General features: G+C 40.2%; 2 protein-coding genes across 10 annotated transcripts in view; both read right to left on the reverse strand.

The window, feature by feature from the left end:
• Positions 1 to 23,212, reverse strand: part of Rad18 (RAD18 E3 ubiquitin protein ligase) — a 96,405-nt gene that overhangs the window by 37,684 nt on the left and 35,509 nt on the right. For 8 of the 9 annotated variants that reach the window (XM_059258321.1, XM_059258315.1, XM_059258317.1 and 5 more), the window contains 2 exons: positions 6,976 to 7,110; positions 2,250 to 2,409 (listed from right to left, as the gene is read on the reverse strand). In XM_059258321.1, the coding sequence (XP_059114304.1) occupies positions 2,250 to 2,409; positions 6,976 to 7,110 (295 nt within the window). Of the gene's footprint in view, positions 1 to 2,249; positions 2,410 to 6,032; positions 6,545 to 6,975; positions 7,111 to 23,212 lie in introns of those variants that run through there. The other variant, XM_059258316.1, reaches the window with a different exon arrangement.
• On the reverse strand, positions 15,536 to 16,682 carry LOC131907263 (vacuolar protein-sorting-associated protein 25-like). The gene has a single exon (XM_059258322.1). The coding sequence runs from the start codon at positions 16,426 to 16,428 to the stop codon at positions 15,877 to 15,879; it is 552 nt and encodes a 183-aa protein (XP_059114305.1). The 5' UTR covers positions 16,429 to 16,682; the 3' UTR covers positions 15,536 to 15,876.

A 23,212-nucleotide genomic window follows, 5' to 3' on the forward strand; every position in this document is an offset into this window, starting at 1 on the left:
AAGCCCCCACGGTCCTATGGCCTGCTTATAAAATAATCACACAGAGGCTTAATATTATTTATAACTGCTCAGCTATTAGCTCAGGCTAACTAATGACTAGCTCTTACACCTAAACTCTGCCCATTTCTGTTAATCTATATGTCAGCACGTGTTCCATGCTCTACCTGTGTACCATTACATGTTGCTCCCTGGACGGCTGCCTGGCGTCTCCTGACTCAGCCTTCCACTTTCCAGAATTCTCCTTATCTGCTTATCCCGCCTATACTTCCTGCCTGGCTACTGTCCAATCAGCATTTTATTTATCAACCAATCAGAGCAACACATATTCACAGCATACAGAACATCCCACAGCAATGTGCTAATTCACCACAGGGCCAAAGCAATAGAGCCAATTGATCATGTATTAGAATCTCTGAATGAGTTGTTTGGTTGGTTGGTTTTGTTTTGTTTGTTTGTTTTTCAAGACAGGATTTCTCTGTAGCCCTGGCTGTCCTGGAATTCACTTTGTAGACCAGGTTGGCCTTGAACTCAAGAGATTTGCCAGCTTCTGATTCGTGAATGCTGGGATTAAAGGTGTGCACCACTATGCCCAGCTGAAAAAAATTAAAGTAACAGTTCTTCTTTATAAGTTGATTGCTTCTGATATTTTCTTACAACAACAGAAAGCTAACTTGCACATGAACACATGGTATCAACAAATTTATTTTACCTTTCCCTCAACTATATTTCCTTTACCATTTCTACTAGGCCAAGAGACCATCTGTCTCCTAGTTCTTATGTAGCCCTGGCTGGCTTAAAACTCACTGTGTAGATCAAGCTGGCCTGGAGGGTTCTATCTTCCTCTGTCCTGAGTACTAAGATAAAGGAATGTGCCACCACACCCAGCTTCCTTATTTTTCTTATGACAAAATACTTAACAAAAGCAGCTTAAGGAGGAAGGAAGAGTTTATCTGGCTCATGATTTGATTAGAATGTAAAGCATTGTATTAGAAGGCAGGAAAGGCAGAAGCAATACGTGTGGGCTGTATTGTTTAGTGTCCACTCAGGAAAAAGAAAGAGATTAAATGCTACTGTTCTGCTCCTTCTCAGTCAGGGCCCCAGCACTCAGGAGGCAGAGACAGGCAGATCTCTGTGAGTTTGAGGCCAGCCAGGACTATATAGTGAGATATTGTCTCAAAAAGAGAGAGAAAGAGAAAGAGAGAGAGAAAAAAAAAAGAAAGATAAGTAACTAATACCAAATATTTTTCCAAGGGCCAGCCACATAGCTCAGCAGTAAAGCATTTGCCTACCATGTGCAAGGCCCTAGGTAGGTTCAATACCCAGTAGTGAAATAAAAATTATATATTTAACATTTTTGAAATTGCTCATCACTAAATATCTAATTTTTAAAAATCCTCCCAATCTATCCCATACATTGAGGCAACTGTTAAAAATTTCTCTTTCCTGTGTGTACTATCTTTCTGATCAGTGCCATATGTGTTTTCTTGACAAGAAAACAAAAACAAACAAAAGAAAAACCTCACTGCCTATCATGTTTGCTCTATCAACTCTGGGAAAAAAGAAAACAAAGTTACTTTATGATCCCTACACTACCCTCCCACATCACAGCTTGCTATCACTATGAAGATAACCCAAAAAAAAAAAACCGAAATGAAAGAGAACTGACTTGGACCATGAAACTATCCTCTAGATTAGCAGTTCTCAGACTGTGGGTCACGACCCCTTTGGGGGTCACATATCAGACATCATCCTGCACATCAGATATTTACATTACAATTCATACAGTAGCAAAACTATAGTTATGAAGTAGCAAGGAAATAATTTTATGTTGTGGGGGTCACCACAGCATGAGGGACTGTATTAAAGGGTTACAGCATTTGGAAGGGTGAGAACTATTGGTTATATAATCACTATACGATTAGTGTTGACTGTCAACTTGACAGGATCTAGAGCTATCTAGGAGAGAAGCCTCCAGGCACAGCTTGCTTAGGTTCACTGAGATGAGAAGACCCATCCCAGAAGTGGCCAGGACCATTCCCTGGATGTGGGTGTGGAATCTATGAAAAGGAGAAACTGACTGAGCACCAGCACTTGTCCTTCCTCCTCTCCTAACTGTTCACGTGACCAGCTGCAGCAAATTCCTGCCACCATGATTTTCTTCCCATGAGGGCCCATACCTCAGAACTGTGAGCCAAAATAAAACGTAGGAAGCAGGAATTTAAAAGAAGCACTTTCTACACATTCCTTACCTATTGCATGAATCAGATTCTGAGGAGAGAAGAATATCAGTACAACTAGAAGAATCATCAGGTCTCTCGGGCTCTGACTGCCCTGGGGAGTCCAGTTCTGACTGAGGAAAATGGTTTGTTACTGAGACTGTATCCGAGAAGTTCATATTATCTTCTTGTCCTAACAGGGAAATACAAAATTGTTTTAAAAATTAGGGAGGATCTTAAAATGTATACCCTGTCTTTCTTTAACACTTTATATTGCTAGTTCTACTTTAAAAATAGAAGTAAAAGAACACTGATTCTAAATCTATAAAATAAGAAATGTCACTTTATTCCTATTAATTATCTTATTTATGTTTTCCAGGATTAATTCATTTAAAAGTAAAGTTTTCTTTAAAACCAGAGATGGAAATGCCTCACCATTCTACTAGCAGATTACTAAGGAATAATTGCATACTTCAAAGTCAAGAACAGTGACAAATTAACAAAACAGACTCAACTAATAAGGTAATCATACTATTTGTCACATGAGATCAAACATCTGAGGGCACTTTTCTAAATCCGTTAAACAAACCATTCATTATAAAGAAAAGGAAAACCAATCAGACATAGGAAACTTGCCATTTGATCTGACAAGTCACATTTCTGTATATCCTTTGTCATATTCTGTTTTCAAAGTTTCTTTTTATAAAGATAAAGATACAAGGACACCTCAGAGTGGTCTGAAAGAATATGACATATACAGGCATAGCCAAATATCTGAAAATAAAAGATCAAAAAATACAAGCTGTGCCAGACTGTCTGTTGCCTAGGACTCTCCCTTTTACAGTGTGTGCCAACACTATGGAGATTTTCATCTGTGCTATCCTGACAATTCAGAAAATGAATGAATGAATGGATGAATGAATGAGTGAGTGAATAAACAAACAAACAAATGCAACTGTTAAGGTTTATTGGCAGAGAAAATTCACTGAATAGGACAAAGTCTTTAAAAACAAAACCACCTTCCCAAGTTCATATACTAAAGATTTTCAGAAATGACCCTCAATGTTTGTTATACAGAAGGACAGCATTCACCACCAGTGTAAGCTCCTAATGTTACCTGAATACCAATAAACTACCATGACCAAGGCAGAGCCACACCCTCTGTCATTCATCAGGGAGAGAGGAAGGGCATTAACCAGTGACTTTCCAGAAGGTCAAGAACTTCCTCTTCTAAACATATGATGAGGAGGGGAATCAATCACCCAGGAAACCCATCCCACCCAGGCCATGCAATCACTCAACAGTCCGGGGAGAATGCAGTCAAACTGGCAGGTAAGGGAATATGAATTCAACTTAACAACAAACTTAATTTTGCAGTGACTACAGTCTTCTCTTCCCCTCTTACATTAGCTTAGAGAAGATAAAATTCCATCAAAGATAAATATCATCCTACAATTTGTGAGCACTAAAAGTCAGCTCTCCTTCCTGTCTGCCCTTAAACCTTGAAATGCAGGGCTCCAATGTGAGGCTCAAACAACAGACTTCTAAGACAAGCAACAAAAGCAAGTTAGGTCTCCTTTGAGAATCATGCATCTTGTTCATTTACAGGGCAGTTCAATGTTTACGCTAAAGGCCATCAGTTACACTACACTAAATCCATCTTCTCAATCTGTCTTTACCTTTCACATGTCTTGCCTCTTAGGCATCCCTGTTCACCCACAGCAGCCTAACAACATCAACTTCTGAAGCCCAGAGACTGTACACCAAAAGTACAAGCAATAAATGAAAAAAAATAAATAAATAAACTGAATGTAATAAAAAGATAAGCAGCCTTGTACATGAAAAAGTACTATCAAGAAAGCAAAAGACTAGCCGGGCGGTGGTGGCACACGCCTTTAATCCCAGCACTCGGGAGGCAGAGCCAGGCGGATCTCTGTGAGTTCGAGGCCAGTCTGGGCTACAGAGTAAGTTCCAGGAAAGGCGCAAAGCTACACAGAGAAACCCTGTCTCGAAAAAACAAAAAACAAAAACAAAACAAAACAAAAAAAAGAAAGCAAAAAACTAAAGGGTGTCTACAAATATTTGCAAATCACATATGCACAATGAGGGACTCAATCCACAATAAGAAATCCCTAAAACTCAATCAAAACCCAAACAGTCCTATTAATAAGTAGGCAAAGGATTTGAATACATTCCAAAACAGAAAAACTGATGGCCAGTAAGTATATGAAAAGACACTCAACTTCATTACTTCTTGGAAAATGAAAATCAAATCATGATGATATATCACTTCACACCTTATTAAGATGGTATGATGGCTACCATGATTGTCAACTTGACTACATCTGGAATCAACTAAAACCCAAGTATTGGGGCACAGTGGTGAGGTATTTTCTTGACTGGATCATGTGAGGTCAAAGATACACCCTAAACCTGGGCTACACCTTCTGGTGGTAGGTTACATTATAGAAAGAGAAATGCAAAGTTTTTGCTTTTTGACTGCTTGCCCTCACTCTCTCTGACAAGTTCATCAACCCTGTTGCTGAGGTACTCCTAACTAGCATTAGGACCTACTTCTTCAGAATTCCAACACAGGCTGAAGACTAGTTGAACTAGTTAGACTAAACAACTACTGAATTCTTGGCCTTTCCATCAGGAGACAGTCATTATCAGTCTAGAGAAACCACAACCTGTAAGCCACTCTTAGTAAATGCCCCCCACTGTGTGTGTGTGTGTGTGTGTGTGTGTGTGTGTGTGTGTGTGTGTGTGTGTGTGTTCTATCAGTTCTGTTCCTCTGGAGAACCTGACTAATACAGATGGTCTCCACCACAAGGAAACATACATCTAGAAGATGGTTTCCACAACAAAGAAACCTATCAAGTGCTGAAAAGATGTGGAGAAATTAGACCTGGAATGCACTGCCAGTGGGGATGTAAAATGATGCAGCCATTATGCAGCACAATTTGTTGGTTACTCAAAAGGCTGAACATGGAACTTCCATGTGAACCAGGAATTCCACTTAGGCCTTTAGACACTGTCTGGTTACCTTAACTATCAATTTGACACAACCTAGAACCATATGAAGGAAAGCCCCAGTTGAGAAATTCCCTAGATTAGATTGGCCTGCGAGCATTTCTGTGAGAGGACTGTCTTGACTGTTAATTAATGTAAGAGAACCTAGTCCACTCTAGGTAGTAACATCCCTAGGTAGGCAGGCCTGAACTATTTAAGAAAGCTGGCTGAGTATAAACTAGCCTGAGAGCCGGTTAGTAAGCAGTACTTTCCATGGTTGCTGCTGTACTTCTTTGACAGTGAAGTGAGTCTCTTGGTTGAAAGTCATGCTGTTTGGAACAGCAAGCAGATCTACCTTCAAGTTCCTGGCCCTGACATCCCTCAGTAATAGACTATGACCTGGGATTGTAAGCTAAATAAACTCTTTCCTCCCCAAAGTTTCTTTTGGTCAGAGCATTTTATCACAGCAATAGAAATGAAACTAGAACAGACACATAATAAAAAAGAACTGAAAGAAGGGTCTTGAACAGACATCTGAAAACTAATGAACACAAAAACATCATTCACAATAGTCAAGAAGGCAAAAAAAAAAGCTCAATAAATAGATGAAATGTTGCATATGCATACTAAGGAATAAAGAAATTTTAATATATGCTACAACACTGACAGACAATAAAAGCATTATGTTTAGAAAAAAATAATCCAACACAGGAAGACAGATATTGTATAATTTTATTTGCATTGGGTACCCAAAGCAAGCAAATCCATAAACAGACAAAACAGAGATTATGAAGACTATTTGGGAGAGCAGGGGGTGATGTGATACACAACAAAGTTTGTACTGGGGATGCTAAAAGGGTTTGGGGTATAGATGGTTAAACAGTACTATGAAACCACTTAACAGCTATGAATTGTTAAAAATATACATGTTATCTGTATTTTGTCACAACTAAGAAAAGTAGTAAAGAATTATTTTGTGCTCCTTTCCCCATTATGATTCGGTTTTGCTCATGGGAGAAGCCTTGGCAACAGAAAATCATTAATCTCAAATTTAAAGCTGGATCAAAACTAAGTAATGCGCTGAATTTGTTGGAATAGCAGCTGCATTAGCTTTAAACTCTTCATCATAACACTTCATCAAAGTAAACATCAGAGTTCTGCAACAAAAATAATGCTCTTTGTCTTAGGATCTTCAGCAATATATCTCACACCGTGAGAACATCCTCACACTTAGACAATCACAGAGCTTGGGATGCTTCATAACTACAAGGCAGGCAGATTTCAGGGGCCGTCCATCTCTTCAGCACATTCTTCCACTGTTTCCAAAGCAAGCAATAAGCTACTTTATAGTCAACAACTACTACATTAAGCTTTCTAAAAATACTTTTTCCCCATTTCAAATACTGAATAACTTCAGTAAATTCCAGTGGTTTTATATATATATATATACACACACACACACACACACACACACACACACACACACACACACACATACATATTTACATTAAACAAGAAGGAGGACCAACAAGATGCTCAGTGGGTAAAAGCACTTGCTATCAAGCCTGACATCCTGAGTTTGATCACTGAAACCCACAGGGTGGAAGGACAGAACCAACTCCCACAAGTTGTCCTGTGACTTTTTCACATGTGCACAAATGTATGCATGTGCATATACAAAATGAATAAATAAATGTTTTAAAAAAAGCAATAAAATTCACTGTGCTTCTGTTTTAGTAAGTCTTACCCGTGACTGCAGACGAAAGCTTCTCTGCAGGTACATCTTTTCTCATTACTGTAGCTTTTGACATTCTGCCAGTTTTCTTGTATCCTTTTTTGGCCTGATCCACCAGAAGTTGAAATGCATTCTGATGCTTTTTACCTGAAATTCAAAAGAACTGTGAGTGGGTGAATTATCTACACATGACACACTGAGTATCAGGCACAAAGCTGCTCAGTATCATCATTAGCAGAATCACCTGCACTGAATGCTGAAGCTGCCACGAAAAGAGGCTTCCCACAGAGTATGAAATACAGATTGATAACCATTTCCTCCCTCCCACCTACTTTCTCATTTTGTTTCAGTGAGACAGGGACTTACATTGTAGCCTAGACAGGCCTCAAACTCATAATCCTCCTGCCTCAGCTTCCCAAATGCTGGGTTTCAGGCATGTGCCACCACACCCAGTGATTGACACTTCCAAAATACATCCAAAAGATGGCTTTCTAATGTTCAAGATACACAAGACTACTAAGAATAAGCGGAATACATTAACTGTCACAAAAGCAGAAAGAAGGCTCTAGAAAAGTAGGTGCTGTGGGATAATGCTCTTATACGCTATAAAGATTTGTCACTCGTATTGGTTTAATAAACCACTGATTGGCCAGTAGCCAAGCAGGAAGTATAGGCAGGGCAACCAGACTAGGAGAATTCTGGGAAGAGGAAAGGCAGAGACTGGGTAGCCAGCCAGACACAGGGGAAGTAGGATGAGAATTTGGACTGAGAAAAAAGTACCAAGCCACGTAGCTAAACATAGACAAGGATTATGGGTTAATTCACCTCAAAACATAATTTCATAACCCTGACTTCAAGGTCCTCATTACAAAGATTAACAATACACTCCTAGAGAATCCTTGGTGTTAGAGCACAAAAATTAGGACACTTACTTATGAGTCTGAGCCATGGTTCAAGCTGCTGTAATTGTACCTTATTTACTGACAGTAATCATAGTTCAAAATACTATCTGTAAATGCCCTCAAACTTTAGAAAACTAATACTATAATGGTGAAAACAAAATTTTAAGAATTTTCCACACATAGCCAATGATATACATTTTAACACTTGGTTTCTTCTACATTTAGCCCAATAGAGAGGAGTAGGGAGTGCATCGGAGTGAGGGTCTATACAGGCCTGTCCAGAGGTACCCTTCTGGAATTCTAGCCATTCAATGCCTTGAGCTACGGTTGAACTGCAAGTTACAAGTAACCAATAGTCATAGAAAAGAATTTTCTGTAGGTATATAAAATTCCCTCAGCCAGAGAATTGGTTGGATTGACATCCCTTCCCCACTATGGAAGAAGCCAGGTCTGCTTTCATGTGCACAGTCATTCTCATATACCTCACCCACAAATCTGACTGATCCATTGAGTCTTTTTAGAGTACCTCAAAACCATCTTCCCAATCTGAAATCAGTTTTTTATTCTATTTTTATTTTTTTAATTTTTAAAACATTTACTCATCTTCATTTTAGGTGTATTTAAGTGTTTACCTTGAAGTCTGAATGTTCACCCAAGGAGGCCAGAAGAGGGCATCAGATCTCTTAGAACTGGAGTTAAAAGATTGTTGGAGCTGCCATGTGGGTACTGGAAACCCAACCTGGGTCCTCTTCAAGAGCAGCAATTGCTCTTAATTGTGAGCCATCTCTTCAGCCCCTAATAACTAGATTTTAAATCTTGAAAAAATCCAATGAGATGAATAACTTCACCTGTTTGTGAAAAGCCATCCTTCAGCATGGTAAACAGCACAGAGTTATGAAGCACATCAAGTAAAAAAGAAGCTGGATTCCTGCATTTGAACACTGGCAGGGATAGCAAGGCATTTCGGAGACTACATCTAATTCTAATACATTTAATGTGAATACAAACTCCCAGTGAAACTAATCAGAAGGCTGTAAAATATCTGTAAGTCATAAAATAAAAGACTAAACTTCCAGCAAAAGAAATTATAAACTGGGCATAAAGGTTACTAAAAAATTTTAGCTCTTTAGAAATGGATGAAATTCTATGAAGTGATTTTTCAAATGAAAAGATTAAACATCAGCAAAAATAAAAATGTATAAACTATCAAGATTTTAGATGCCAGGCATGGTAAAGTATGCCTTTAATCACAGCACTGGGGAGACAGGCAGGTGGATGTCTGAGTTTGAGGTCAGCCTGGTCTACATAGTGCCAGGCCAGCCAGGGCTACAAAAAAGAAATTAAGTTAAATAAAGATTACTAGAGAAAGCCATCTCTTTAGAAGCAGGTAAGAGAGTCTACACAGAAGGATACACAATAGATCATTTCTTTCACACCCTATTTTATTCCATGCATGTAAAGAGAATCAATCACCTCATCTACTTCCTCAGCTCTCAGAATGCATAGTCAACACTAACATCATCATTCTGGAGCTGCTATTAGGCCAGGGTAGTTTAAGTCAAGTGTAGGCTTATTATCTAGGTTTCTTTTCCTGTGGCTGTGACAAAATACTGACAAAAGCAACTTAGGGAGAAAGGGTTTATTCAAGACAGTTCAGGTGCCAGGAGCTTGAACCAGCTGGTCACTTCTCATTCACAACTGGGAAACAAATAATGAATACTGCTAAGCTCCCTTTGGCCTGCTTATAAAATCTAAGATCCAAAGGGCTGGAGAGATGGGTCAGGCTTAATAGAAAAGGCTGCACTTCTAGAGGACCTAGGTTCAATTCCCACCACTGACATGGTGGCTATCAACTGTCTGTGACTTCAGTTCCAGAGGATCTGATGCCCACTTCTGGCCTCTGAAGATACTGCACACACACGGTGCACAGACATAGATGCAGGCAAAATACTCACACACATAAAAATAAATAAATCATTTTAAAAATTTAATCTAGTATTTAACCAGGTGCCACTCACAGTGGGCAGGTCTTCCCGTCTCAATACAATCAAAATATCCCCCACAGGCATTCCCAGAGGCTCATCTCCCAGGTGATTCCAGTTTTATCTAGTTGATAATCACCACAGCCATTTTCCTTGTTTTTTTTCTAAGCCACCAGGAAACATAGGATTGTACTTAAAATCTGTCCAAAAATCCCTGAAGTAGTCAAATTAACAGTTAGATAGGCTTAGTGACTTTACTCCTAAAGTACTAAAAGCTCAGATTCACAGTGTTTAAAAGTCAGATTTCTTGCTTGAATCTAGTTGCTCCACAGCTAGGCTGGAAACAAAAACTAAACAGCAGCCACCACTCTGGCTCTGATCCAAGAAGTCCAAAATTGCTGCAGAGAAAATAAATGATGCCAACAGATGACTAATAAAATTGTTCCCACTCATCATTTCACTTATCTTAGGAGATCTGCTATTTGGCAAGGAGCACTCTAGAATCTAAATATGAATTTGAGTTATATGTCCTGAATTTTCCTTTCATAAATTTTAAGTGGTTCTGGGGGCTGCAGATGTGGCTCAGCAATGAATAGCACTGGCTGCTCTTCCAGAGTATCCAGGTTTGGTTACCAGAACCCACGCAGTAACTCACAACCATCTGTAATTCCAGTTGCAGGAGGTCCAACCCCTTCTTCTGACTTCTGTGGGTACCAGACATACATGTGGTGCACAGACAAGCATGCAGACAAAATACACATACACATAAAATAACTGGTCCTTAAAAAAAAATTAAGTGGCTTGACTAGTTATGGGAGCTGATGAATAAGTTCATCAAAATGACTGTGGCTCATTTTCTGCTGTTCATTCAAACCCCACAACCTCTTTATGGACCCTCTTAGTGGATTTCACAGGACCAAAACACATATTTATTTTAAGAGAAACTGTCCTCTTCCACGCACCACCACTCCTTGTCTGTGTACACGTCCTCTATCTTCCTAGTCATTATCATGAAACAACTGTATGTGTTATAATTAAAGGCCAACCCTTAGCTTATGCTCTTGATTCATCACAAAGACCTCACATACAGATGCTGTGGGATGTTCTGTATGGCAAATGTGTTGCTGATTGGTCAATAAAACACTAATTGGCTGTTGGCTAGGCAAGAAGTATGGGCGGGACAAGGAGGAGAATAAAGCTGGGAAGTGGAAGGCTGAGTCAGAGAGACACTGCCAGCCGCCACGATGAGAAATAGCATGTGAAGATGCCGGTAAGCCACGAGCCACGTGGCAAGGTATAGATTAATAGAAATGGATTAATTTAAGCTGTAAGAACAGTTAGCAAGAAGCCTGCCAAGGCCATACAGTTTGTAACCAATGTAAGTCTCTGTGTTTACTTGGTTGGGTGTGAGCGGCTGTGGGACTGGCAGGTGAGAGAGATTTGCCCTGACTGTGGGCCAGGCAGGAAAACTTAATCTACATACAGAATCTTTTAAAAACCATCTGTCTTAGTTATGGTTTCTATTACTGTGAAGAGACACCATGATCGCAACAACTCTTATAAAGGAAAATATTTAACTGGGTGGTTTACAGTTCAGAGGTTCAGTCCATTATCATCATGGTGGAGTATAGAGGTGTGCAGATAGATATAATGCTGGAGAGGTAGCTGAAAGTTCAACATCTTGCACAGGCAATAGGAAGTGGTCTGAGACACTAGGTGTGATTTAAGCAGATATGAGACCTCACAGCCCACCTCCACAGTGACACACTTCCTCCAACGAAACTACACCCACTCCAACAAAGCCACACCTCCTACCAGTGCCACTCCCTTTGGGAGCCATTTTCTTTCAAATCACCACACTCCACTCCCTGGCCCCCAAAGGCTTGTAGCCATATCATAATGCAAAAGTGCATTCAGTTCAACTTCAAAGGTCCCCATAGGCTATCACAGTCTCAAACTTATTTAAAAGTCCAAAGTTAAAAGTCTCTTCTGAGATTCATACAATCTCTTAACTGTAATCCCCTATAAAATAAAAAAAAAATTTAAAAAGATCACATACTTCCAACATATAATGTCACAGGATATATATTACCATTCCAAAACATAGAAGGGAACATAGTGAGGAAAGACTGGACCAAAGCAACACAAAACCAGCTGGGCAAACCCCAAACTCTGCCATCTCCACATCTGATGTCAAAACGCTCTTCAGATCTCCAACTCCTTTCAGCTTTGTTGAGTGCAACACACTTACTTTCTCTTGGGCTGGTTTCACTCCTTGTTAACAGCTCTCCTCAGCAGGTATCCCATGACTCTGGCATCTCTAACATCTTTGGATCTCTAAGGCAATTCACGCTTCAATCTCACAACTTCACACAATGGCCTTTCTGGGCTTCCATTCAGGGACACCCCTGACACATGCATGGCCTCAGCAGTTTTCCTTAGCAGCAAAGGAATATTCCACAACTCATTTGTTGTATCCTTGACTCTAAAGCCAGAACCATGTAGCTGAAGCTGCCAAGTTCTGCTGCTTGCTAAGGCTGGAACATGGACCCCTCCTTCAATCACATCTTCATCAGCTTTCTGTTTTCGATAGTTAACTTCCCTGCCTAATCTTGGCTACTCTGCAACTTGCTGTGTAGAACAGGCTGGCCTCAAACTCAGAGATCCACCTGCTTCTGCCTCTGGAGCACCACACCTGGCTCCAAGCTTTTCTTTAATTCCTTTTCACAGGTTGGAAACTTAGCTGGGTGGGATCTTGCCCTGAGGTCACCACTCCCTTTATTCCATTTCTTAATCTAGCTCCACTCCACTTCCTGGTGCTCCTTTTCTCCCCAGATTTTAAATTTTGTAATTTACCCTGCTCAGCTTGCTCCTTTTCATTATAAATCTTCTTTAGAGTTACCACTAATAACCACACAACAGAGTCTATATTAAGCTGTTTTGAGACTTCCTCTGTCAATGAAATTAATCCAAAACTCTTCACTTTAGCCTTGGGACAAGGGCAAAAGGCAGTCACATTCTTCATCAAAATATCACAAGATGGGTCCCTAGGCCACATACTAACATTTCTCTCTTCTGCAAACCTCTTGATCCAGGCACCCACAGTTCAAGTCACACTCAGCACCACTGTCTTCCATGCTCCTACTAGTATGGCCTATTAAGCAGCACTTAAAGCGTTAAAGTTAAAAAAGTTCAACTGTTTTTCTAATCCACAGTCCCAAGGTCTATATTCCTTCAAACAAAAGCATGGTCAAACCTATCGTAGCAATACCCCTGACCTTGGTTATCAACTTCTGTATTAGTTAGGGTTTCTGTTACTATCAAGAGACACCACGACCATGGCAACTCTTATAAGGAAAACATTTAATTGGGTAGCTTAACAGTTCAGAGGCTCAGTCTATTATCATCTTGGTGGGACATGGCAGTGTGTAGGCAGACAATAGTGTTAGAGGTAACTGAGCGTTCTATATCTTGTGCAGGCAAAAGGAAGTGGCTGAGACACCAGGCGTGGCCTGAGCATGTATGAGACCTCAAATCCTGCTTCCACAGTGACACACTTCCTCCAACAAGACCATACCTACTTCAACAAAGCCACACTTTCTAATAGTGTCACTCCCTTTGGCCATTTTCTTTTCAAACAACTACACTTATCATCCAGATTGGGGGGGGGGGGGTTAGTAGTTCAGGTACTGGCTTTTCATTTCTTAATGAAACAGAGGGCAGAATGGACAGTACCAACAGGCACCAAAAATGATAAACGGAAATATGGTTTGTGAAACTTGTTTCCATAACTTGTGTTTGTAGTTAGTGGTGCTATAAGCATCATCTCTGGCTGTGGGTTGCATTCCAAAAGTCTGAAAGTCACTGAGATAAGTACCTCTCAACTTTTACCAAAAAAAAAAAAAAAAAACTTCTCCCCGACTGCAAACTCACTTCTAGCTACTTCATTTTTCCACTCTCCATGACACAGTAATAAAGGAGCTGTCTACTATTTGGTTGTGAGCCTAGCCTTTAGCAGCTGAGCCATCTCTCCAGCCCAAGCTGTCTACTTTTTTAATGGTCTCACTTTTTCCAACTTGGTCTCAACCAACTGAGTGCTTCTGACTCCTCCTCTCCATGAAACCATTCTAGAAGAAGGCACACTGTCAAGGTTTGCTGCTGCCAAGCTGTAAAATCTACTGGCCTCTCATTATTGCTTTTCACATAGCTTCCAGGCAACAGGTGGGGGGCACAACTCATGATTCCATCTGTCTACATTTCCAAAACCTCATTTTCAAAGCTCTTTCTGCCTCAAGTCTCTACTATTGAAAGTTTTCTTTGTGGGCGGGCTCTTCTTCCCTTTCCATCATCTATATTCTAAAACTGTATTTCCAAGTACAGTACAGCTAAAGAACTCTGGAATTTTTCCTTCGGACTACCAGGTAACACTTATTGTCATAACCATACTAAGATGTAATCTGATCCTTAAGAAAAAAGATGTATTTATTTTACATGTATGGATGTTTTGCCTCCATGTATGTCTGTGCACCACATATGTGCAGATCCTATGGAGGCCAGAAGAGGGTGTTGGATCCTCTGAATTTACAGTTCTGAAGTTACAGACAGTTGTTAGTCTCTATGCAGGTGCTGGGAACCAAACCTGGGTTTTCCATAAGAACAACTGCTCTTATCCTCTGGGCCATCTCTTTAGCCCCTATCTGTCCTTTTTTATTACAGTGACATAATACATGAACGGTGCAACAGCGACGGTGGAGAAAATTTCTGGTACCCTAGCATGCATCAAAGAAATGATACTGTATTCCTCCCAGCATGCACACACTCATCATTTAGAAAAATCAAAAAGTCAACTTTATTAAGACTGTCTTGATGGTGGGCTGCACAGTAGCTGAGTGGCAGGGTACATGCTTAGTATCCCAGCAACTCTCTCCATATATAAATAGATATGACAGACAGACTTACACACATTTCTTTGATCGAACAGTAGGAATAAGTATTAATTTAATTAAATGCTGGCTCTTGAGTACATGACACACCTTTCTAAAACCCTCTGTGGTGAGATGAGAACTACAAATAAAAAGTGCTGAGGCACACCAAAGTACTAGGAGACTCTGTGAGCTAAGTCAGCCATGTATGTAATGGGGTACTGTCTTAGTTTGGGTTACCACTGCTGTGATGAAACACCATGACCAAAGCAACTGGGGAGGAAAGGGTTTATTCAACTTACACTTCTACATCACTGTTCATCACTGAAGAAAGTCAGGACAGGAACTCAAACAGGGCAGAAACCTGGAGGCAGGAGCAGATTCGGAGGCCATGGAGGGATGCTGCTTACTGACTTGCTCCTCTTGGCTTGCTTAGCCTGATTTTTTATAGCACCAGGACCACCAGCCCAGAGACAACAATGGCCTGGGCACTCCCACATCATTCACTAATTAAAAAAATGTCCTACAGCCTTACCTATAGCCTGATCTTATGAAGGCATTTTTTTTTTTTTTTTTTTTTTTTTTTGTGGGAGTAGAGATTTTAATATTATAAATCAGAGTGGGCCTGCCTTTCACCGCCAAGCCCCCTCTGGGGCTTCCTATCTCTGTATTGCCTGGAAGGCTGCCTGCAGCCAGGGCTTCCCCCACCCCTAGGAAGATTGAGCACCAGCCTGAGAAGGAAGGCCACAGTAGCTAAGGAGTGGGAGGGGGAAGGAGAAAGAAGCGTGTGCAGGTGCATATGGGTGTGTACTTATGTGTGAGAACACATGTAAAGTGTCAGGTTTATAGACCCTGGCCCAGGGACAGTCTAGGATGGGAAAGGAGGGAGGGCAAGAAACACCCTTTTCCCCTGGCACCGTGGGCTCACTCTGTCCTGGGGACAGATAGAATGGACTAAGCGGGAAAGATCCCTAAGTCTGAGCTTTCAGGACTTGAGCCCTTTGAGTCTGGTGGAGTGACGGGTCCAGTCTGTGGGACACTTGGTCTATCTCCTTTTGAAAGCCTTGGAAAAGTGGGAGGTAAGAAGTAGAGGGAGACAGGTCTCTGCTAGAAGAACCTGACTCCTCGGCCATCACTGACAGTGATGATCTCAACCTTGTGCTCCTGCTGTAGGGCCTGAAGAGCGCAAAGTAGGGTCGCCTCATCCAGCCCATGGAACTCTTCATCCTCTGTGTCTTCCCCACTGGTCAGTTCATATAGGGTAAACACAGAGTTGTTCTGGCCGCTCCTGGAAACCCATTGATAAATGAGTTTCCCCCATTCTTCTGGCCTCCGCCACATGATCAGGAAGCTAGACTCATTCTTATCCAACCACTCAAGGTTCCCTTTCTTCCTTAGTTCCTCTAATACAATCTGGATTGACTCTACAGGAAGTTTCCGCTGTAGCTTGACGTTGTTGAAGAGCGGGCTCTCCTGGACTTCCATCACCGTCATGCTGGACTGTTTGTGCAGGTGACAGAAAGACAGAACCGGAGAGCACCAGGCGGCCAGCTGCTTCTGCCGAGTGTCCATGTTCCGCTGTAACGTAAAGAAGGGCGGGAAGCAGTACTCCCACAGCCACTGGAAACTCATTGCCATCATAGTTGCCCCTGAAGGCATTTTCTTAATTGAGGTTCCCTCATCTCAGATGACTTTAGTTGTGTCAAGTTAGTACAAAACCAGCCAGCACAAGTACCTCTTTTTCTTTTGGAGGCAGGTCCTGGAATACATATCAGGCTAGCCTCAAACATATAATCCCTTGCCTCAGCTTCCTGACTGCTATCATACCTGACTAAGAATACCATTTTTAAGTGGAAGCACAACGAAGTGTGGCCATCAGACTTGAATTCTGACACTCATATTCTCAGAAGTGAATGACAGGACAGGAATGTCAAGAAAAATGAACAAAAGCATTTTCTGTCAAAGAGAAAATTAAAACTTTTAAGTAAATATTAGAATGTTAGGAAAGTTACATGTGACACTTGAGTGTGACAGTTTCCTAATTCCTACCTCTTCTAATGGCTCAGAACTGTCTGTTAACTCCTGTTCTAGGAAAGCAACCACCCTCTTTCGACCTCTGCAGGGCCAGGGCTGCACATGATACACAAACATGCATGTGGGCAAAACAGCCATACACACAAAATAACACAATTAAAGTACAAAAAAAGGAAACAAGATGTGGCAACGCATATGCAGCATGAAGAGTCTAAACTGCATATTCCCTGGCTCAGAGGTGATGTACTGGCTAGTTCTATGTCAATTACACACAAGCTAGAGTCATTTGGGAGAGGGAATCTCACTTGAGAAAATGTTCCCACCAGACTGGCCTGTGGGCTAGCTTGTGGGGCATTTTCTTGATTATGATTGATATGGGATGACCCAGTCCACTGTGGGCAGTGCCACCCATGGACAGGTACTGGGTTGTGTTATAAAACAGGCTAAGCAAGCCAGTCAGCAGTGTTCCTTCATGGAATCTGTATCAGTTCCTGCCTCCAGGTTTCTGCCCTGACTTTCCTCCATGATCGATAGTACACTTTTCTCCCTGCATTGCTTTTGGTCAGGGTGTTTATCACAACATAGAAAGCAAATTGAGGACTGTAGACGAAATTCTAATAATAAATAAGGACAGAGACAAATACAGAGTTAAAAGCCCAAGAGATCAGAGTATTAGTGAAGAGCCAAGACCACCTTATCTTACCACTTGCTGCCATCCTTCCCCTGAGAGAGAGAGACTTTCTTCCTGTGTGACTTGTCTTTTTATTGTCTTTCTGTTCTGCCTTCTCATTGGCTCTAAACCCAACCACATGACTTCCTCATCACTGCCTGTCTATACAGACCTCCAGGTCTCTATGGTTGGTACTGGGATTAAAAGTTCGGGTCACCACACTTGACTGTGTCCTTGACCACAGAGACTCTGCCTGCCATGTGATCGGATTAAGGGCATGGGCTACCACCACCTGACTTCTATTCCTGGCTCGCTAATGACCTCTGATCTCCAGGCAAACTTTATTAACATACAAATAAAATCACATTTCAGCACAATTAAAATATCACCACAGGAGACACCACTGCCACCACCAACTGGATGCTGTAACCTACAAGACCCACTCAGCAGCCCAAACCCACTGAACCCATCATCCTCCCTGTGGCCAATCATCCCCCTGCAAAATCAGCAGCCTCTAGGCATAAGCACCACTTGTACCATTTGGAACAAGATCCTCAGCAGCCAGCCAGCAGGTAAGAGTCCTGTGGGCAGGCTGCTTCACCACCAACAACAACCACTGGACTCTGTAACCTACAAGACCCACTCCACTGCCCAAACCCACTGAACCTATCATCCTCCTCCTGGCCAACCATCGAAAAATCAGCAGTCCCTAGAGGCACAAGAACCACCTGCACCAACTGGAAGAAGAGCAGCCTCCCCATGAACAACCCTCTCCAGCATCATTAGCAGATCCTATAGGCACAAGCGCCACCCACAAAAGTTGGAAGAACAGGCACAACCCACACCAGTTGGAAGAACAGACACCACAGGCAAAAAGTAAAGCTCACACTAGCCAGAAAAACGGGACAATATGCTGGATCTAGGCACCCAAACCTCAGCTGAGACAACCCTACTCGACCTGACAACCAGCCAATCACCAGAACCCTTGGTTATTCAGTCCAAAAAAACAATAAAGGAAACAGACAATAAAAAAAAATAAAAGACTCATCCAACAAAGACATCACAAGAATCAACAACTATTTCCTATAATTATCCCAAACCCAGATGGATAAACAGCAGTGTGAGAATATATCCAACAACATAAAGAGCACTATGGCATGACCAGAATCTAGTGATTCTGCAACAGCAAGACCTGAACATCCCAATGCAGTTGAAACAGAAGAAAACGACCTTAAAAATAACTTTATAAAGATTATAAAAGCCTTTAAAGATGAAATGAAAAATTCCCTTAAAGAAACCGAGGAAAAGACAAACAAAAAATTGGAAAAAAAATCAATAAATCCCTTATAGAAAGCCAAGAAAGTCAAGAAAAAACAAACAGGTGAAGGAAACAGCTCAAGACTTGAAAATTGAAATAGAGGCAATAAAGAAAACACAAACCAAGGGAATTCTGGAAATGGAAAATCTGGGTTAACAAACAGGAACTACAGATGCAAGCATAACCAAGAGAATAAAAGAGATGGAAGAGAGAATCTCGGGTGTTGAAGATGCAATAGAGGAAATAGATTCATTGGCCAAAGAAAATGTTAAATCAAACAAATTCTTAACACAAAACATTCAGAAAATCTGGGACACTATGAAAAAGCCAAACCTAAAAATAATAGGGATAGAAGGAGAAGAATTCCAGATCAAAGGCACAGAAAATATATTCAACAATATCACAGAAGAAAACTTTTCCCAACCTAAAGAAGGAAATGCCTATGAAGATATAAGAAGCTTACAGAACATCAAGTAGACTGGACCCAAAAAAAAGTCTCCTCACCACACAATAATCAAAACACTAAACATACAGTATAAAGAAAGAATATTAAGAGCTGCAAAGGAAAAAGGCCAAGTAACATATAAAGGCAGACCTATCAGAATTACACCCAACTTCTCAATGGAGACTCTGAAAGCCAGAAGTTCCTGGATAGACATGAAGAGACCACAGATGCCAGCCCAGACTACTATACCCAGCAAAACTGTCAATCATCAGAGACAGAGAAAAAAAGACATTCCATGACAAAAACAGATTTAAATAATACCCATCCATAAATTTAGCCCTACAGAAACTACTAGAAGGAAAACTCCAACCCAAGGAAGTTAGCTGTACCAACGAAAACAAAGGCAAAAGACAGTATCACACCAGCAAATTCCAAACAAGAGAAAAACACACACACACACACACACACACACACACACACACACACACACTACCAACAACAACAAAACCAAAAATAACAGGAAATAACAATCACTGGTCATTAATCTCTCTTAATACCAATGTACTCAATTCGCCTATAAAAAGACACAGACTAACAGAATGGATACGAAAACAGGATCCATCCTTCTACTGCATACAAGGAACTTTAACTTCAAAGACATACATTACCTCAGAGTAAAGGGTTGGGAAAAGATTGTCCAATCAAATGTACCTAAGAAACAAGCTGATATAGCTATCCTAATATCTAACAATATAAACTTCAAACTAAAATTAATCAAAAGAGATAGAGGACATTCCATATTCATTACAGGAAAAATCCAAGATGAAGTCTCAAGTCTGAATATTTATGCCCCAAATACAAAGGCAACCACATTTGTAAAAGACACATACTAAAGCTTAAATTATACATCAAATCCAGACACTAATAGTGGGAGACTTCAACACCCACTCCCACCAATGGACAAGTCTGCCAGACAGAAACTTAACAGAGAAATAAGATGTTATGACTCAAATGGACCTAACAGAACATTTCACCCAAACACAAAAGAAGGTACCCTCTTCTCGGCACCTCATGGAACCTTCTCTAAAACTGACCACATAATCAATCACAAAGCAAATCTCAACAGATACAAAAAAAAAAAAAAAAAATTGGAATAAACCCCTGTATCTTATCAGATCATCATCGCTTAAAGTTAGAATTCAACAACACCACAAATTACAGAAAGCCTACAAACTCGTGGAAACTGAACAATGCTGAACTGAATCACCACTGGGTGAAGGAAGAAATAAAGAAATTTAAAACTTCCTAGAATTCAACGAAAATGAATGCACAACATACCCAAACTTATGGGACACTATGAAAGCAGTGCTAAGAGGAAAGTTGGTAACACTAAGTGACTACATAAAGAATTTAGAGAAGTCTCATACCAGCGACTTAACAGCACACCTGAAAGCTCTAGAACAAAAAGAAGCAAACTCATCCAGGAGGAGTAAATGATAGGAAATAAGCAAACTGAGGGCTGAAATCAATAAAACAGAAAAACAAAGACAACAATACAAAAATTAATGAAACAAAGAGTTGGTTCTTTGAGAAAATCAGTAAGATAGACAAACCCTTATCTAAACTAACCAAAAGGCAGAGAGAGAATATCCAAATTAACAAAATCAAAAATGAAAAGGGGGACATAACAACAGATACTGAGGAAATCTAGAGAACCATTAGGTCATACTTCAAAAACCTGTATGCCACAAAATTGGAAAATCTAAAAGAAATGGACAATTATATGGATAGGTACCACATATCAAAATTAAATCAAGACCAGATAACCAATTTAAATAGACCTATAACCCCTAAGGAAATAGAAGCAGTCATTAAAAGTCTCCCAACCAAAAAAAGCCCAGGACCAGATGGTTTCAGCACAGAATTCTACCAGAATTTCAAAGAAGGGCTAATGTTGATACTCCTCAAATTGTTCCACACAATAGAAACAGAAGGAACGTTGCCAAACACTTTTTATGAGGCTACAGTTACCCTGATACCCAAACCACACAAAGATGAAACAAAGAAAGAGAATTACAGATCAATATCCTTCATGAACATTGATGTAAAAAGACTCAATAAAATACTGGCAAACAGAATCCAAGAACACATCAAAAAAAAAAAAAAAACATCTACCATGATCAAGTAGGCTTCATTCCAGAGATGCAGGGATGGTTCAACATATGAAAATCTGTCAATGTAATTCACCATATAAACAAACTGGAAAAACAAAACAAAAAAAATCCCACATGATCCTCTCATGTGATGCTGAAAAAAACCTCTGCCAAAATCCAACACCCCTTCATGATAAAAGTCTTAAAGAGATTAGGGATACAAGGAACATACCTAAACATAATAAAAGCAATATACAGCAAGCCGACAGCTAACATTAAATTAAATGGAGAGAAACTCAAAGCAATTCCACTAAAATCAGGAACAAGACAAGGCTGTCCACTCTCCCCATATCTATTCAATATAATACTCAAAGTTCTAGCTAGAGCAATAAGACAACAAAAGGAGATCAAGGGGACACAAATTGGAAAGGAAGAAGTCAAACTTTCGCTATTTGCAGATGATATATTAGTATACATAAGTGACCCCAAAAATTCTACCAAAAAACTCCTACAGCTAGCTGATAAACACCTTCAGTAATGTGGCAGGATACAAGTTTAACTCAAAAAAAAAAAAAAAAAAAAATCAGTATCCCTCTGAATACAAATGAAAAGCGGGCTGAGAAAGAAATCAGAAACAACACCCTTTATTATGGCAACAAATTATATAAAGTATCTTGGGGTAATGCTGACCAAACAAGTGAAAAACCTAAATAACAAGAACTTTAAGTTTTTGAAGAAAGAAATTGAAGAAGATATTAGAAAATGGAAAGATCTCCCATGCTCATAGATAGGCAGGATTAACATAGTAAAAGTGGCAATCTTACCAAAAGCAATCTACAGATGCAATGCAATCCCCATCAAAATCCCAACACAATTCTTCACAGACCTTGAACGAACAATACTCAATTTCATATGGAAAAACAAAAACCCAGGATAGCCAAAACAACTCTGTACAATAAAGGAACTTCTAGAGGCATCACCATCCTTGACTTCAAGCTCTACTATAGAGCTCTACAGTAATAAAAACAGCTTGGTATTGGCATAAAACAATACCAAGACACACTGATCAATGGAATCAAATAGAAGATCCTGACATAAATCCACACACCTATGAATACCTGATTTTTGACAAAGAAGCCAAAACAATGGAAAAAAGAAAGCATCTTCAACAAATGGTACTGGCATAACTGGATGTTGACATGTAGATGATTGCAAATAGATCCTTATCTATTGCCATGCACAAAGCTCAAGTCTAATTGGATCAAAAACCTCAACATAAATCAGTTACACTGAACCTGAAAGAAGAGAAAGTGGGAAGTAGCCTTGAATGCATTGGCACAGGAGATTACTCTCTGAATTCCTGAACGCTACACCAGTAGCACAGACACTGAGATCTACAATTAATAAATGAGACCTTCTGAAACTGAAAAGCATATGTAAGGAAAAGGATATGGTCAATAAGACAAAACAGCAGCCTACAGAATGGGAAAAGATCTTCACCAATCCCACATCTGACAGAGGGTTAACCTCCAAAATGTATAAAGAACTCAAGAAACTAGACATCAAGATACCAAATAATCCAATTAAAAAATGGGGTACCGATCTAAACAGAATTCTCAACAGAAGAATCTCAAATGGCCGAAATGCATTTAAAGAATTGCTCAATGTCCTTATTCATCAAGGAAATACAAATCAAAATGACTCTAAGATACCATCTTACACCTGTCATAATGGCTAAGATCAAAAAAACTGATGACAGTTTATGTTGAAGAGCATGTAGAGTAAGGGGAACACTCTTCCACTGCTGGTGGGAGTGCAAACTG

The sequence above is a fragment of the Peromyscus eremicus genome, chromosome 3 (genome assembly GCF_949786415.1).
Source record: "Peromyscus eremicus chromosome 3, PerEre_H2_v1, whole genome shotgun sequence".
In the NCBI taxonomy this organism is placed as follows: domain Eukaryota; kingdom Metazoa; phylum Chordata; class Mammalia; order Rodentia; family Cricetidae; genus Peromyscus; species Peromyscus eremicus.

Coding starts and splice junctions, on each gene's coding strand:
- LOC131907263 (XM_059258322.1), bottom strand. CDS start 16,428: ATGCCTTCAGGGGCAACTATGATGGCAATGAGTTTCCAGTGGCTGTGG.